Below are 17130 nucleotides of genomic sequence, written 5' to 3'. Positions count from 1 at the left end.
GGCTGTCCCTGGAACACCAACAGGGCCCAGTGCCGAGGCCCACGCTGACTGAGGACCTGCCTAAGTCAGCCCCAGCTTCTAGACCTGGCTTCTTCCTTGATGCACCTGAACAGTGGTACCCTAAGTTTTCCCAGCACTAGGAGCCAATTTTATTCCAAAGCTCCCTTACGGCTTAATTCTATGAGGTAAGGGGCCTTTTTTTGTTGGACCTATTCTGGGGACTAGGTTCTCCCCAGTACTTAAAGTATTACAATAACAACTACCAGTTACTCAGACTGCCTCGCTTTGAGTTCCAGCTTGCTGCTTACCAGCTATGTGACCCAGAGCAACTTACTTACCTTCTCTATGCCTGAGCTTCCTGCTTGTAAGACAAGATAATAAGACCCATCTTGTCACAACAGTCTGGCCCATGTCAGTGCTCCACAGCTTCTCACAGCTCTCACACTGCTGTGCACCTGTCACCTGCTAAACCCTCTGCAGAACACACCATACCCACAACTTACCGCACCTTTGCAACAATGTCTGAAGGCGGTTATTATCCCCATTTTACAGATGGGCTAACTGAGGCCAAGAGAGGTTATGCTGGGAATTGAACCCAAGCTATCTGCCCCCAGAGACAGGGTGTTTAACTGCCCCACAATACTAACCACCTCTCTCACTGTGATTAGCACTCTGGGACATTTGGGCCTCAGGAGGTCCATAGAAAGTAAGGCAAAGGGAACCAAAAGAATTGGACTTGAGACCACCCTCACCCTGGCCTTAGGCACACTCACTCAATTCTTATCCATTTCATGAATTAAGCCCCCATTTCACATTTCATCTTAGGGAAAAGGAGGCCTCCTTGACTGAGAAAATGTTCATGCTAATCCTTTGTTTTTCTGATGGGGAAACTGAGGCATGAGGTGATGAGGTACTCTGCCAAAGGTCACACAAGGAGTCTGAGTTCAGACTGTGACAGGAACCAAGGCCCTAATTCCTCCCTGAGCTCTGTTGATCACAGGACTTTAGCATGAGAAAGTGGAGAAGGTAATTCTAAGAGCAGACTGCGAAACCTGGTCACTTTCTCAGTTGCGTTCTCAGGAATGATGAGCCTTCAGATCCCCTGAGAAAGTTTCTCCCACCTTTCCTGAAGCTTGCATACTCCCTAAGGCTCATGAGTTTGGAGTCTCCTGGGTTTGGAGAAGTGTCCCCATCTTGTCACAATGAGCATTCTGATTAGGCGGAGGTGTCCTGGCAGGGTCCTCACATCCTGCTCAGCCAGAGCTAAAGCCTTCACAGCATCCCCAAGAGTCACCAGAGGCCTCCACAGTGATAAAGAGCCCTGAGAATCATAAACTGCCCAGGTCCCAGAGTACTTTACAGCAACCAGGGTAGGCTCAGAGAGGATTCCAGAGGCCAGGGACCTACCTGAGGTCACACACCAGACCACTTCACAGTGGGACAGAGCTAGGACTGGAAAGAGCCAGAACCTGTCTGAGTCCACTCCTGGCCCTGAACAATCATTCAACAGATACAGTCACTTGAAGCATGGAGCATTTCAGCAACTCGTTCAAGGTCACACACAGCAAACCTATCCCCATCACATGAGAAGAAAAGGAACTATTTCTCAATATTTTTTTGAATGAGTGGCAACTTTACATACCTGACAACTTCATGACAGTTTTGGCTATAGGGCAATCTCAAGATAGTTTCTTACACAGTGTCACATACTTGACAGCATTGTGACACTTTCATGCACAAGACAGTTTGGTGACAATTCCACAGACAGATTGGTTTTGTGACCGTTCCATGCTCAGAACAGCTTCATGACAATTCTGTGTTCATGGCTAACAGGGTGCTGAGCTCTGGGGAGATGGGCCTGGGGGAGCCAGCTGGAGGGGATGACCCCCTTCCCTGTGCCTATCTCAGCTGTTTCTACCTCTGTGCAGCTTGCTTGCCAAATGATGAGGAATCCAATAACAATCCTTTTTTAAAAATATGATCTTTCTGAAGGTCACTGGTGGCTGCTCTGAGCTGCTTAGTGCCCTGGGGGCTCCCGCTAAGAACACAAATGCAACTTCTTCTAATGAGTAGCTAACAGTGGGCAGAATTCACAGTCCTTAAGGGATGGGAAAGCAGAGATTTGGTTTGGTGTGAGAATGTCTGGCACAGACAGCCTGCTCTGGGACAGGGACTTTCTCTACACTGCCACTTGGGGGCCTTCGACCCTTTAGAGGTGGGTCTCACCTGTCTGCACACACATGCTCAGGCATATGGGAACCCAGCTCCTCTACTTCCTGCCATGCTGAGTTTGGCAGGGACTGTCCCCAACTTGAACCACTTGGGGAAATATCTGTCCTGTGAGCAGTGAGAGGATTCATGTTGCCGCTTCCAAATATCACCCCCAACATCCCCCATTCATCGTCAGGCCACAGGGGCAAGGTATCGTGTTCCAGGGAAAGTGTTCATGGCCTGAGTCAGCTGTGGGGGTAACTATTGCTCCACCACTAGGATGCTACTTAGCATCCTGCCCACTGAGGGATACTAACAGCACCTTCCTCCTTGCTGCTCGGCTGAGGTCTGGGGCCAGCACCTCCAGCTTCCCAGGGGAGCTTGTTAGAAAAGCAGAAGCCCAACCCCCCCCCCCAGCCCTTTGGTATCAAAGTCTATGTTTCAACCCCAAGCCCTGGGCACTTGGTGTACACATTCCAGATTAGGAAGCCGGGGCTGACCCCATGAGTAGTTTTTGGAGATCTCGTGAGTTCATGCACATGTAACGCTGGGCACACTATAAGCATTAAACCAGCAGCAGGTATTGAAAGGTGGCGATGCCACTTGTTTTCAATAAGCAGCCTCAGGTAATTCTGATGCAGGTTTAAATTTGAGGATTACCACTGGCTGGGAAATCAACACATGGGGGTTTGAACCCTGGCTCTGCCACTACCTACAAAGGATTCCAGCCGAATGTCCAGCAGTGGCTGTGACTTAGGGCATTTCCCTGCCTCCCTGAGCCCAAGTGAGGTGGCCAGAGAATGACTTCTAGAGAGTTTGGAAGGGACCTGATCTGAAAGACAGGGAACACACACCTGCCGATGGGCTCCCTATCAGGCTTGGCTCTGAGCCCCTAGGCAGAGATCATCAGCTTTCTCTACATCTATGCAAGCCTGGTCCTTCCAACTAGACTGATTTCCCTGAGAGCAGTCTTTGAGGTCATCCATTAAGCTACCATTCATTCATTTAAAAAAGAGTTAGCGGGAACCTCCAATGTGCAAGGTAAGGGGATTTAAAGGGGGGAATAAGCCAAGCTGGGCCCCAGCTCTCAAGGGAGCATCTCTCCTGGATGAAGTAATAACAGCACTCATTCCTCTGCTGTTAGCTGTGCTAAGCACTTGGCATGGATGAGCGCATGTCCTCCTCACAGGTGCCTGGGAGGTGCTTGCTACCATTATCCCCATTTTACAGAAGGGGAAACTGAGGCTCAGAGTGGGGAAGCCACCTAAGATCACCTAGCCAGAAAGTGGTGGTTTTTCAGACCCTAAAGCCAAGACCACCTCAGGTTCTGCTGAATATGAGGCCCTGTACATTCCCCTCCCTCCCCTTACTGAGAAAGGTCCGGTGCATGAGCCTCCTAGCCAGAAGTCATCTCCAGGGCCCAGAGGGATGGTGCAATCTACCCCCCAGGCAGGAATGTGCTGGGGGCTCTCCTGAGCCGGCTCCAGTGGTGGCGACTGCCTCCCATATGTGGCAGCCCGAGCGGGCAGGCGGGCGCCCAGATGTTGTTTATTTCCTTTGGTCATTGATGACATGCATGCCCCACTGGCAGGCAGGGATTGGAGGATGGGCTGCCTGGCACTTTCTATGCGGGGCTCCTTTACCTTGTTCTGGATTCTTCCCAAGGACAGAGCAGGGACCAGGGCAGGGCCTAGCCCTCTAGAGGCTCGATGCCTTGGGGCAGGGAGCAGTGAGTGGTGTCTTTCTCTCTGTCCCCATCCTTCTTAGCCCCAGGGAGTCCTCAGGACAGCTGTATTAAATCCTTAGTCTATCATGACACGCAATGTTCTCATGCAAGATACACTTCCCTAGGCACTCCCTAATTATGAAGAAACTCTACCTCCAAAAATGTTAGCATCAAAATAGAAAGCTCTGGACTGCTTGTCAAAGCAATTCCAGGATGACAAATACCAGTGGAAGCAAGGCAGGTGTTGACAGTAATAGTAGTTAGCAGGGATACTATGGAGACCCACTTGAGGGCCAGGCCCTGTCCAGGTCCTCACAACATACCTATGAGGTCAGCCAGTAGGATTCTGGTTGTACAGATGGGAAAACTGAAGCACAGAGAGGGTAAGGTACCAGTTCAAGGTCACATGGACAAGCTAGGATTTGAACTTGACCCATCTGGCTCTTAACCCCCATTCTACACTAGTGATTCTCAAAATGTGGGCCCAGGACCATCACCTGGGAACTTGTTAGCAGTGCAGATTTCAAGGCCCCACCCAACCCTACTGAATTAACAACTGTGAGGTGAGGCCCAGCGTTCTGTGTTTTTAACAAGCCCTCTCGGTAAACATGGTGCATGCCCAAGTTTGAGAACCTCTGCTCTGCCTTGTCTTTTAATGTCAGTGAGTGACAAGGGGTATAAGATGCCATTCAAGGATGACAACATATGGCAGCCGTCCTCTGCCCTCAGCATCAGGGACAGTAATAGGGAGTTGTAGGGACTGCACCAAACTGGAGAGCATATGCCCCATTTACTCCAACCCACGACTGCCCTGAGAATGCAGGCCCAGTGTTGACAGACATCCTGACTTTTTCCAGAGAAGTCCAAATGCTGGCTTCTTAATACGAAATCTCTTAAATTTTGGCAACCTATCCAAATTTTTTTTAAGTGCAGGACTAGAGTTGTTCTTGGCTTGGATATTGAGGATATTTCAGAGACAGAGACTGCTAGGGAGATGAACTTGTCCAGGAGAACATGTCATTTTCAGGACCCAGATGTCAACCTGTGCTTTGAGACCCTCTTAAGGAAAGCCCTGCATAGTGAAGGTAGATGGGAGGCGTGATATTGCAGAGATGACCCTGAGTCCACTCAAAATCTCCAAATGGAAGAAAAGACACAGATCACTTGAAAATGTTGAGTCACTGACTTGTGATGAAACAAGGGGCTGGGGGCTGCTCTCAGGATGTGGGTGACCCTGGCCCTGAGCTTGGAAATTCTTCCTTGAAGAGCATAGGCCATTCTCTGTTCCCAACAGAAAGAATAAACCTGCCCTTCATCCAGGACCTCAGCTGCCTCCTAATGTCTCTGCCCTGAGCTGTTCACCTGCCAGAGACCCAAGGACCCTGTCCCTGAACTCTGCTGATCACCTTCTAACCTCAACAACATCTCTGACCCCTGTTTCCTCAGCTGTGAAAGAAGAGGAGGGTTCAAATGTTGATTGACAGTCCCACTGTGCATCATGATGGTGAGGGAACAGGAAGGGAACTTATATTTAGAGATGAATGCCTACTATATGCCAGGCACTTGCTGGATTGTTTGCACGGCCTTCATAATAAAGCTCATAGGGGTAGGAATTACTGCCACAATTTTTCAGATGGGGAAACCGAGGTCCATAAGATGAAAGCAATTGTCCAAGGTCACACAATGAGTCGTGGAGCCAGGATTTCAACCTGGGCACCTGCAACACAACACATGTCCTTAGAGTTTTAAGTCCCTTGAAGGCAAAAAACACATCATCCTCTTTGACATGATAATGTAGCTACAATTTATCAGATACCTGCTGTGTGCTGAGGTCTGATCTAAGAGTTTTCATGCACCATCTCTTTTAATCACAACAACTCTGCAATAAAAGCATTGTTACTCCCATTTTATAGCTAGAAAAACTGAGTCTCAGAGAGGTAAAGTACCTTGCCCATGATCACACAATTGTTCCCAAACCTTATAACCATTGAGTCCCTCTGGATCTGACACAGAGTAGGAGCTCAGTAATTATTTATTGAATGAATGAATCATTCAACCCTGGGTTAATGCATGCATTCAGAGCTGTCATGAGCCTTCATCACTTTGTAAACTGTCAAGCCTAGTGTGTTTAATTCCACTATCATTCTACGTAAAACGGACATTCAAGTCTCAACTCATCCCTTGGATACTTGGAGAAAGACTGACTCAGATGTCATTCTAAGCCTCACCAGCTGCTGGAGCAACACAGGGCCATACTTTTGGGGCCGACTGGCAGTTTGACTAACACAGGGATGGTCTTGATTACGGGAGACAGTTGTTAAGGGAAATTACATGGGGTGCTTACCATCTGCTCTGATGTATGTCCCAGGAAAACTTGTGGAGGTTGCAATTAGAGCTCAAATGCTCTTAATTAGAAATACACATCCGAGCTAGAAAAGGGCAGCAAGAGACCACAATCCACATGAGGTGCAGAAAGACCAGGGGGTTTCAAAGTGTGCTCCCTAGAACAATGGGGTCCCCTGGGGCCTCAGAGTGGTCAGGCTGGGGGTGAGCCTCACCCTGAAGCAGAGCTGCTGCCCAGGATCTGTTTCCTAACTAGCATGCCACATCCCTTTTGTTTGTAAATTGACAGAAAAGAACTAGCCAAAGCGAAAAAGTGACTTTCTTTGGCACAGTGGGACAAGCCAAGCCTTGGGAGGGACTGGAAGGCTGTCAGAAACTTTGTCTGTCTATGGAGCCCATGATGTTTCTGTTTGCTGCTTTCCTCTCTGCAGCTGATTTGTTTAATTTCTCTCTCTCTGCTTCTGTAGTATTCAGGAGTCATTTGGTATAAGTGACAGAAAACTCAAAGTGGCTTGTGGAAAGAAGACAATTTTTGGTTTCCCCAGGGGTAGATCCAGGTGCACAGATGACTGTTTTTGGAATTTGTCTGTATCTCTTAGCTCTGCTCTGCTCTGTGGCCTCCAATCTCAGGAGGCTCTTCCCTAAGGTGGCAGCCATCATTTCTGGCCTTTATCCTCCTAGATCCATAGACTAGAAAAGAAAACACACACACACCTCACACCCCCTTCAATCAAGCAAAAATCCAAGACTAGCTCCTGTTGGGACCTGTGTCCGCGCCTGAACCACTACCACTGTAGTCAAGGAACCTGATCCTATGATTGGGCAAGGACTGGTTAAGGGCATGTGAGTGAGGATAGCACCACATGAACTTCCAAGTCTAGGAATGCAGAGGGGTGGGGCCTCTGCTAGCTATTTCCCACCTAGGTTACTCACACATGCACCAGAACAGGCTGTCTTCCCCACCTGCAAGGTCCTTAGATCAAGAGGCTAGCCCAGACCATTGTCTGTCAGCCCAGAGTCAAAATTCTCAAGAGACGTGGTCTATTTGGCCCAGCCTGATGAGCTGCTGGCTGCTGTTTGAAACCACCATGGACCAAGATCAGGACCGGGCAGTGCAAACACAGCTGCCAAGGCCACTGCTTAGAAGATGTGATCTGGGAAGATGCTTCCAAAATGCCTGTTACATGTATTTTGGTCTTGTTAAAATTCATATTCCTGGCCCAAACCAAATTTAAGTCTCCCTGGGGATTCTCACACGCGGTCAAGCTTAGGAACTATCATGTCTGAATCCATCTAGAGCAGCGCTATACAAACTCTAATTGTCATTACTTATTATTCATAAAATCAGCATTCAAATGCCTCACCTCGCCGTGGGGGTGGGGCTGGGGAGGGGAAATAACATTTCTCTTTCTAGTGAGTTCTAGAGATGTGATGAAATGCCGTTGAAACTATGAATATTCAAAAAGTAGAGGTGCCACCACATACAGGCACTAGAGTAGGGTGACCAGATTTTAACATCGGTAAGGCGGGACAACATAGCTGGGGGGCGGGGCAGGGGCGGGGCAGGGGCGGGGCAGGGCAGGGCCTGACAACAATGCAAACTTTGATAAGCAGTTCTTGATAATCACTTCTCAGCAATTATTTGTTATTACTACAGTTTAACATTATAAAATTAACAAAAATAATATAAAACTCATATTCTGGTGAAATAGCCACAAGGCAGCCGAAAACCGTATATTCCCTTCTTGTTCTCCTGCCCATTCGGGCATTCTTTCCAAAAATCAGGACTTTTTTAAAATGCCGCGGGACACGGGACAAATTGTTCAAAAGCGGGACGTCTGGTCACCCTACACTAGAGGGCACTCTAGCCAACTGCTAGGGCCAAGGATGCAGCCGCAGAGAGAGCTGCCACCCTTCAAAAAAACCTGAGGTTGAATGATACTATTTAAGATCCATTCTGTGGGCCCACACTTTCCGTGATGGGGGCCGGGGGTTCTTCTTGGGTTCTTTGGCCTAAGGCAAATTGAGACATCGTTCTACAAAGAGTGCTGTAGCTCTCACAGCAGCTTCTTGGCAGTTTGGCTGTCTTGACCTTGGGGAAGGCCCCACTCCTTCTGGCCTTAGCCTCCCCACTGAAACTGCAGGGGTCAGGCTCTTCTGAGAATGGTGAGAGTTTTGCTTTGTCTCTAACTCTGAACACTTAGGGCATCCTACTTTGCTATCATTTCTATGGGCTTCACTCCCTCCCACCAGGTTGTGAGTCCCATAGGTAGGGTGGCCAGACGTTCCGCTTTCTAACAATTTGTCCTGCGTCCCACGGCGTTTTTAAAAAGTCACAATTTTTGGAAAGAACGCACGAACAGGTGGGAGAACAGGAAGGGAATATTTGGTTTTCAGCTGCCATGTGGCTATTTCGCCAGAATATGAGTTTTATATTATTTTTGTTAATTTTATAATGTTAAACTGTAATAATAACAAATAATTGCTGAGAAGTGATTATCAAGAACTGCTTATCAAAGTTTGCATTGTTGTCAGGCCCTGCCCTGCCCTGTCCCCTGCCCCGGCCCCGCCCCCTGGCCATGTTGTCCCAATTTACAAATGTTAAAATCTGGTCACCCTACCCATAGGACCAGGCTCTGCCTGACATAGGAAGCTCTGAACAAATGCTGTCAGACAGCAGTGTGGGGAAGATTGACATGGGTCTGTCCCTACTGATTCTGTGTGACTCTGGACATATCATTTCACCACTTTGAGCCTCAGATTCCTCTGCTGCAAAGTGGTCAACAATACCCAGGTCTGGGTGTGAGTCTTCGTCCACAAATTCAGTTTGTAGGAAATCCCACTTTGTTTTTGTGTAACCGAACATAATTGGAACTCCTTTATTTTTTATTTATTTATTTTGAGACAGAGTCTCACTCTGTTGCCTTGGGGTAGCATCAAAGCTCACAGCAACCTCAAACTCTTGGGCTCAAGGGATCCTCTTGCCTCAGTCTCCTAAGTAGCTGGGACTATTAGGCGCCTGCCACAAAACCCAGCTATTTTTTAGAGACAGGGTCTTGCTCTTGCTCAGGCTGGTCTCAAACTCCTGAGCTCAAGAGATTCACTTGTCTTGGCCACCCAGAGTGCTAGGATTACAGGTGTGAGCCTGGGACTCCTATTCTGTCAAATGGCAGAGATCACCTCAAGTAAGTTGAGGGTGCCCTCACCCCTTGGCGATAGGGTTGCATCTCAGGTCCAGTGGGCTTATGTAGTGCCAAGGCACAGAGGAGGGCACCCAGGTCTCCAATGACATCACCCTGTACTGACCTGCATGGCTGAAGACTCAACATCCATCATCAGTCATTATCGTGTATCAGAAAGATGGACGACGCTTTCCTCCCTCTCCAATAAAAAAAGCTCTGCAGCGACAGCCCTGGGTTAGTAAGGCTGAGTTAGTATGGTGCCTTCCTATACGACCCCTCAGCCACCTACACCCGCAGGGTTCCACCGTATCAAGTCTGCAATCTTGCAGGCGGAAAAGAGAAGGGGAGGAAAATTGCTCAGACACTTCCGAGGGTGGCATAGGGACACGCCCACTCACATACCATTGGTCAGAGTTCAGACACATGACCACATGTAGCTGCAAAGGTGCCTGGGAAATGTAGTCTTATTAGAAGACGCGCACTTGGCTTAAATTTAGGGTTCCATAACGGAGGATGAGGGGAAGAGTGGACCTGGGGGACAACTAGTACAGTGATCAGGGACGCAGGCCTCCACTGATCTCCAAACCCACGTCCCATATACCTAGTATTTGTTACCTTCCCCTGACCAAGACCTCAGCTTGAGAATAGGACAGGCCTTGGGAAGGGACAAGGGGAGAGAAGAAAGGATAAATTGTCCACAACTGGCCAGGACACAGTAGAGAATAAACTCTTTTTTCTTTAAATGTATTTTTAGTGTGTAGTGGCTCATGCCTGTAATCCTAGCACTCTGAGAAGCCAAGGCGGGTGGATTGCTTGAGCTCAGGAGTTCCAGACCAGCCTGAGCAAGAGTGAGCCCCGTCTCTACTAAAATAGAAAAAATTAGTTGGGCATTGTGGCAGGTACCTGTAGTCCCAGCTACTTGGGAGGCTGAGACAAGAGGATCTCTTGAGCCCAAAAGTTTGGGGTTGCTGTGAGCTATGATGATGCCACAGCACTCTACCCAGGGCAACAGAGAGAAACTATGTCTAAAAAAAAAAAAATTACAAATAAATCAATGGTGTGTGCCATCATCCAGAATTCAGTGCTTATTAGTCTCTTCTGTCTTTTACTTTCTTTTTTTTTTGAGAAAGAGCCTCAAGCTGTTGCCCTGGGTAGAGTGCCGTGGCATCACAGCTCACAGCAACCTCAAACTCTTGGGTTTAAGCGATTCTCTTGCCTCAGCCTCCCAAGTAGCTGGGACTACAGGTACCCACCACAATGCCCAGCTATCTTGTTGTAGTTGTTGTCATTGTTTGGCAGGCCCTGGCTGGATTTGAGCCTGCAGCTCTGGTGTATGTGGCTGGTGCCAAGCCTTGTCTACAGGAGCCAAGCCTGTCTTTTACTTTTAATATACTTTTATGTGTCATAAATGCTACAAAGTACTGTACTGCAGGTTACTGAACTTTATATAACTGGTTCCCTCTCAGCACTGTTTTGGAAATGTGTCCACAACGATACCTGTCACTCTGCCTCAGTGATTTGGCTGTGGTATATGATTATCTATTCTTTTGACAAAGAGCTCTTTGCAATTGTTTGCTGTTGAATGATGCTGCAAGTACCTTGTACATTTCCTTTTGTGCATATACAAGAGTTCCTGTAGACCAGAGGTTCTCAAAGCATGGTCTCTGGGCCAGCAACATCAGCATCACCTGGGAACCTGTTCACAGTGCAGATTCTCAGACCTAATGAATCAGACCCTCCAGGGTGGAACCCAGCAATCTCTATAGTAACAAACTCTCTAGCAGCTGCTGGTGTGGGCTAGAGTTTGAGAACTGCTGCTCTAGGGCTTATACCAGAAACTAAGTTGCCGTGTTTGACACCCTCAAATTACTAGATAATGCTATATTTTTCTTCAAAGTTTATACTTCTATCAGAAGTGGAAGTTAAGTATCACAAGAATGGAAGAAAAAGTATCCAATGTACACAGCCCTATTATGAAACTAATTTATAGATCTCAAATGAAAGCTACAACCTAATTCTAGCCTAAGAATATGGGGAGGGGGTAGAGAAGGGGAGGAGAGAAGGGCAAATGGGTGGTGGGAGGGTGACTGGAAAGATCACCTATATGGTCTGTCTAACAAGGGTACGAGTGAACTTTTCTAGAACTAGAGTATAAATGTTTTAACATAATAACTAAGTAAATGACACAAAGTCTGTGTTAACCAGTTTGATGAAAATATTTCAAATTATATATGAAAGCACTAACTGTACCTCATGTTTGCATTAATGTATACAGCTATCATTTAATAATAATAATAATAATTAAAATTAAAAAAAAATTTTAAAAAAGAAGTGGAAGTTTTCTCTCATGTTTGCTAGCCCTTGGTAGTACCAGAATTTAATTTCTTTTACCAAGTGGATGGGAAGTCTAGACTCTGCTAAATTCTCAGTTGATATTCTTCTTTCTCTGGCCCTGGGAATTCCTCATACAACATCACAACATCACACTTTCTCTTTTCTTTTGGGTCCCTACCACGTATACAGCTTTGAAAGCACAAAAGACCTTTATTCTCCTTTCCTGTTGCAATTTCTCTTCCCAGGGCATGATCATTGTGGGCATTGTCACCCTTCTCTGGGGGCAAGATCCCCAGATACAACTTAGTTACCAGGTACTCGATATGAGCCTGCCCAAAGGAATCAGGATCCTTAGTTGTAAGCAACAGAAAAGGGTTTATAGCAGGATGTGCAGGGTCACAGAATCCAGGGAGCTGAAAATGAGGTTTGGGGAAGGAACAGTTCTCATCTGAGAGCTGGAGGCGGGGAAGAAGGAATGGAGAGAGGGGAGGCAGAAAGGCCCCAGCCAGAGCTGAGCAGAGAGTCTTCTCTGTCACCACATAAACCCCATTCCTATGTGTCCCCTATCTCTTGTGTCCCACTTCCAGGCCTTGGAGTCAAGGGAGTGACGATCTGGCCACATTTCAGTCAAGGCCTACCCACTGCCAACATGAAGAAGGGTCAGGCCTTTTCGCTTTCTGTTCCAGGGGAAGGCACCAGGATTTGGCCTTCACCAGGACCTCACACAACAGGAATGCCTCTAAAAAAGAGCTGGGGCACCAGTAGGAACAGGGAGGGACTAGGAGCTGGAAAGGCAAGAATGTCCCCTTTTGGGTAGCTGTGGAGCCTAGGGGAGCCAAAGTGTATAACTGGTTCATTAAATGGTCTGACCTTAATGGGGTATAAACATGAAACAGTTTAATGTTTCCCCAATTGCTGCCTCCAGGAAGCAGCCCTGTCCTTTCCTGTCCCTAATGACACCTGGTCACTTTCTCACTCTCCCCCACCTCCTACCCTAAAGGTCTACCCTGCTGCCTCTTCCTACTGGGCCACCCACCAGCAACCAGCCTTCTCGTGTGAGCCAGCAGCAATGCCACTATGCCTGGCTCCTCCTATGGTGGCCCTGGCCACTGACAACCCCCTCATGACCTTCCTCCAGGAAGGACACACAGGCTGTTTTACTGCTGTCTCTGCCCTTCTGTCTCCTGATCTCCTTTCTCTGATTAAGGAAATATGGGAAGGGCTGCGAACACAAGTTTATGTCCAACTGGTCCTTGTGAGCACCCCTTTCTTTGTAAGGGTTCCCTTGCATCTCCACACTTGGCCTGGAGGTTTGAGAACAGGGAAAAAGCCACACCACCACCTGCTTACCCAGTCTGACAGTTCTTAATTCCCATGAGTGGTCAGATTAATCAGGGATCCTGAGGTGATGGGGTGACACAGACTCGCTGTGAGCCTTAGAGAGGCTCTTTAAGGTTCTAGAGTATTTTTCATCTCTTCTTCCTCAGCCTTCAACTTGCTATCCCTGATGATGGTGGGAGCCCCGATGCGGGTGACAGTAAAGAATGGAGGGAGTAATGTTCAGAAACCAAGCAGGAGGTTGAAGGTCTTGCCCCAGCCATCATGCATGTACACCCCCTACATGCTCAAAAATACACACTCCTGGGCAGCGCCTGTGGCTCAGTGAGTAGGGCACTGGCCCCATATACCAAGGATGGTGGGTTCAAACCCAGCCCCAGCCAAACTGCAACAAAAAAATAGCCAGGCATTATGGCAGGTGCCTGTAGTCCCAGCTACTCAGGAGGCTGAAGCAAGAGAATTATAGCCGGATGGCAAGCCCAAGAGCTGGAGGTTGCTGTGAGCTGTGATGCCACGGCACTCTACCAAGGGCAACAAAGTAAGACTCTGTCTCTAAATATATATATATATATATATATACACTACTTTAGTAAAGATTATATTGGCCTATAACAGGAAACTCCAACATACAGCAATTTAAGCAAAATAGATGTTGATTGCTCCTCACATAACACTCTACACCAGCGGTTCTCAACCTCTGGGTCGCAACTCCTTTTTAACAATGTAAATACACTGTGGCATTAGGAAGGTTGAGAACTACTGCTCTACACAAACAGCCTAGGCCTAGTACAACACTTCATCCTTTTTCAGGGACCCAGGCTCTTTTTATCTTATTTTGTCACCACTCACAGGATATAGGTTCCACCTCATGATCTAGAATGGCTGCTTGTGCTCCAGCCGTCATGTTCACATTCCACCCAATAGAAAGAATGAGGGGATGAAAAAGGCATGGCCCTGCCATCTAAGGTGGCTTTCTAGAAATTGCATATACTGCTTTACCTTACATCTTATTGTCCGTATTTTTGTTCCATGACCTTATCTAGTTGTAAGAGAAGTTGGGAAATGTAGACTTTTGTTTGGGCAGCAATGTGCCCGGTTAATATACCAATGAAATGGTAGGAGTTGCTCACACATGTAGTTTGACCATCTCTCTCTTCCTTTCTTTCTGCCCTGGTCTGGCTGGCAGTGGGCACTGGCCTGGGGGGCAACTGCACGGGCTGTATCACCTGCTCAGAGGAGAACGGCTGCTCCACCTGCCAGCAGAGGCTCTTCCTGTTCATTCGCCGGGAAGGTATCCGCCAGTACGGCAAGTGCCTGCACGACTGTCCCGCTGGCTACTTTGGCATTCGCGGCCAGGAGGTCAACAGGTGCAAAAGTATGTGTCTCCTCCCTTGGGCTGGGCTAGTGCTGGGCTCCTGGACACTGCAGCCTCAGATCCTGCCCTCTCACCCTAACACAGCCAGAGGATTTGCGCCTAAGCCTGCTCTGAGATATCAGCTTCATTCCAGGCTGTCTCTGCAGCCTTAGGCCAGTTGGTCCCCTCTTAGCTTTAATCAGCCCTTATGGGACAGAGAAATTTCATTTGTACCCAAATTTACTGTGTGGGCTTGGGCATGTAAGCTCTCTGGTCTTAGCTCAAATGGGAAAAGGAGTCCAAACTCCTAACTTTAATTTTCACTGTGACCCGGGACAAGGCATTACTGTCTCTGATCCTTGGTAAAAAAGAAGCAGGGAGTCCTCACTCTCAGCCTAAACTGGCGGTGTAACTTCAAGAAAGTCACTTGTTTTCTCTGAGCCTCAGCTCAAATGAGAACAGCAACTCCTTCATTTGCAGCAGCCCAGTTTGACCTTGACCAAGTCTGAGCCCCAAAGGAGACACTGAGTTCCGACCCTAGTGCTGCAGAGCATGGCGCTGCTTAGAGGCTCTCCCACCCACACCCAGGGCCCCCTCTGTGGTAGCTGCCCTCACCCAGGTGTCCCGGCTTTATTACAGAATGTGGGGCCACTTGCGAGAGCTGCTTCAGCCAGGACTTCTGCATCCGGTGCAAGAGGCGGTTTTACTTGTACAAGGGGAAGTGTCTGCCCACCTGCCCGCTGGGCACCTTGGCCCACCAGAACACACAGGAGTGCCAGGGTGAGTGGGGACCTCCTTGCCCTGCCCCTCCCTCTCCCTCCCAGGAGCAAGGGCTTGATGAGAGGTGTCAGGAGACCTGGAAGACATCAATCAAATGCCATGTGGTGAGCCCTAACACCACCATGTCAGGTACTCTGGGCACCTACATGTGGCACTACTGCAACATACTAACACCAGCATGACCACCATCGTTATGGCCAAGGTTGGCATCATTATTTTTATTACCAAGGGAAGCAGCAGGAAACTAAAAGAAAAGCACTGATATTGGAATAAGACAGACCTGGAATCAAATCCTAGTAGTTATCTTAAGCAAGTCACATCAGATCTCTGTCCCTCCATTTCTCTAAAGAGTAAAAGAAAAAGTTAGACTAGAACACGGAACCTATGTCCTGGGGAAGGCTTGTTGTGAGGATTGAATGAATTAAAACAATTTGAAGAGCTCAGTACAGCAGCCGGCATGCAATAAATGCTGGCTACATATCAAGGTCATTATTATTACCACTCTGATTGTCTCCTGACAGCTCCTTGTCTGTGAATGCTCTTCCGTGGGCTGTTATTACACAATGATGTTCCCTGAATCCTCACCTGAACCGTGTATCTCTGCCTACACATCCTCTCTGGGCTCACATTCATGGTCATTGTAACAGCTGACTCACCACATCTTGTCCTGAGCAGCAGACTTATATCCCCACCTGCCCTCTGGGTGCCTCCCTTCCACCCCCAGCCCCAGCCCCAGCCTGATGCATCCTCTGGGATTCCTCCGTCAATAACCAGCTCTATTAACCCTGAGTGGCCATGCCCTAGATGCAAGCATCATTGTTCTCTCTTCTCTCTCCCTGACCCTACATCCAGTCCAATCTCTTCATGCATTCACTTTAAAAATATTTACTAGAGCATCCACTATGACCCAGCACTTTCCTAGGTGTTGGGAACATGGCAGACAAGGCCTCTGCCCTCAGGGATATGACATTTCAGTGGGGTGACAGAAGAGATGGGTGAAAATAAATGCGTAATGGTTGGGTGGCAGATAGAACTTTGGGGGGTAAAAAATGAAACAGCACAATGCTCTCAAACTCACCACACCCCCAACCATCTTTCCCCACCCGCCACGGTCTTCTTGCCACCCTCTGGCTGTCACTAGGATTCTGGGTACAGCCTCCTGCCAGTCTCCCTACTTAAGATCTGGCTCCCTCCTGCCCGTGCTCCACCCAGCAGTCTTATTTCAAAACAGCAGTCTGCTCAGGTTTCTCTTCTGCCCAAGGCCCTTCCCAGGTCCCATTGCCCTCAGGCAGAGCCGACCCAGCCCTGGGCAGTCTGGTGCCCCTCTGCGGGCCCCTTCACCCCCAGCATCTTTGAGGTCATGCTCCAGCTTAACCAGTTCTAGGTGGTTCTCACAGGCTCAATGCCTCTGAGCACTTTGCTGGGGTTACTCCATCCACCTGCCCCCTCCATGAACCCTTCTCCTCATCTCACCCCCTCTTCCAGACTCAGCTGAGGAGTCTCCTCCTCCATGACCCAGGCTTTTCTGGGATCCTGCTGCACCTGTCACTGCACTGACCACCCCTGCCTCCTAACCTAGTCTCTAGGAGGTGAATTCCAGGAGGCAAGCCAGGCCTGTCCTGTCTGCTGCCCCTCAGCACGCAGAATAGTTCCTGGAACAGAGCAGGTGCTCAGCCTTTACTAGTCAATGAATGCATCTAGTGACAAGTCCACAGTTAAAAGGTCTGGACCCCAGGCTGTGTTCCCTTAGCAAACCCTTCACCTGCTCTAAGCCTCAGTATCCTGATCTGCAAAATGGGCATATTGCTAGTTACCCCTATTCTATGTCTACTTCTCAGGGACTCTTTTTTTTTTTTTTTTTG

The 17130-nt window shown here is 48.3% G+C and overlaps 1 protein-coding gene across 1 annotated transcript in view; it reads left to right on the top strand.

Moving 5' to 3' along the window:
• RSPO4 (R-spondin 4) overlaps positions 1 to 17130 on the top strand; it is a 40012-nt gene that overhangs the window by 16100 nt on the left and 6782 nt on the right. The window contains exons 2-3 of the mRNA XM_003802639.3: positions 14321 to 14509; positions 15128 to 15268. Coding sequence (XP_003802687.2) covers positions 14321 to 14509; positions 15128 to 15268 — 330 coding nt within the window. The remainder of the gene's footprint in view (positions 1 to 14320; positions 14510 to 15127; positions 15269 to 17130) is intronic.

This window comes from Otolemur garnettii, unplaced genomic scaffold (assembly GCF_000181295.1).
Source record: "Otolemur garnettii isolate 467f Iridium unplaced genomic scaffold, OtoGar3 scaffold00251, whole genome shotgun sequence".
Lineage (NCBI taxonomy): Eukaryota > Metazoa > Chordata > Mammalia > Primates > Galagidae > Otolemur > Otolemur garnettii.
The sequence above is the reverse complement of the archived record's forward strand: the minus strand, read 5'-3'. Positions and strand labels throughout refer to the sequence as shown.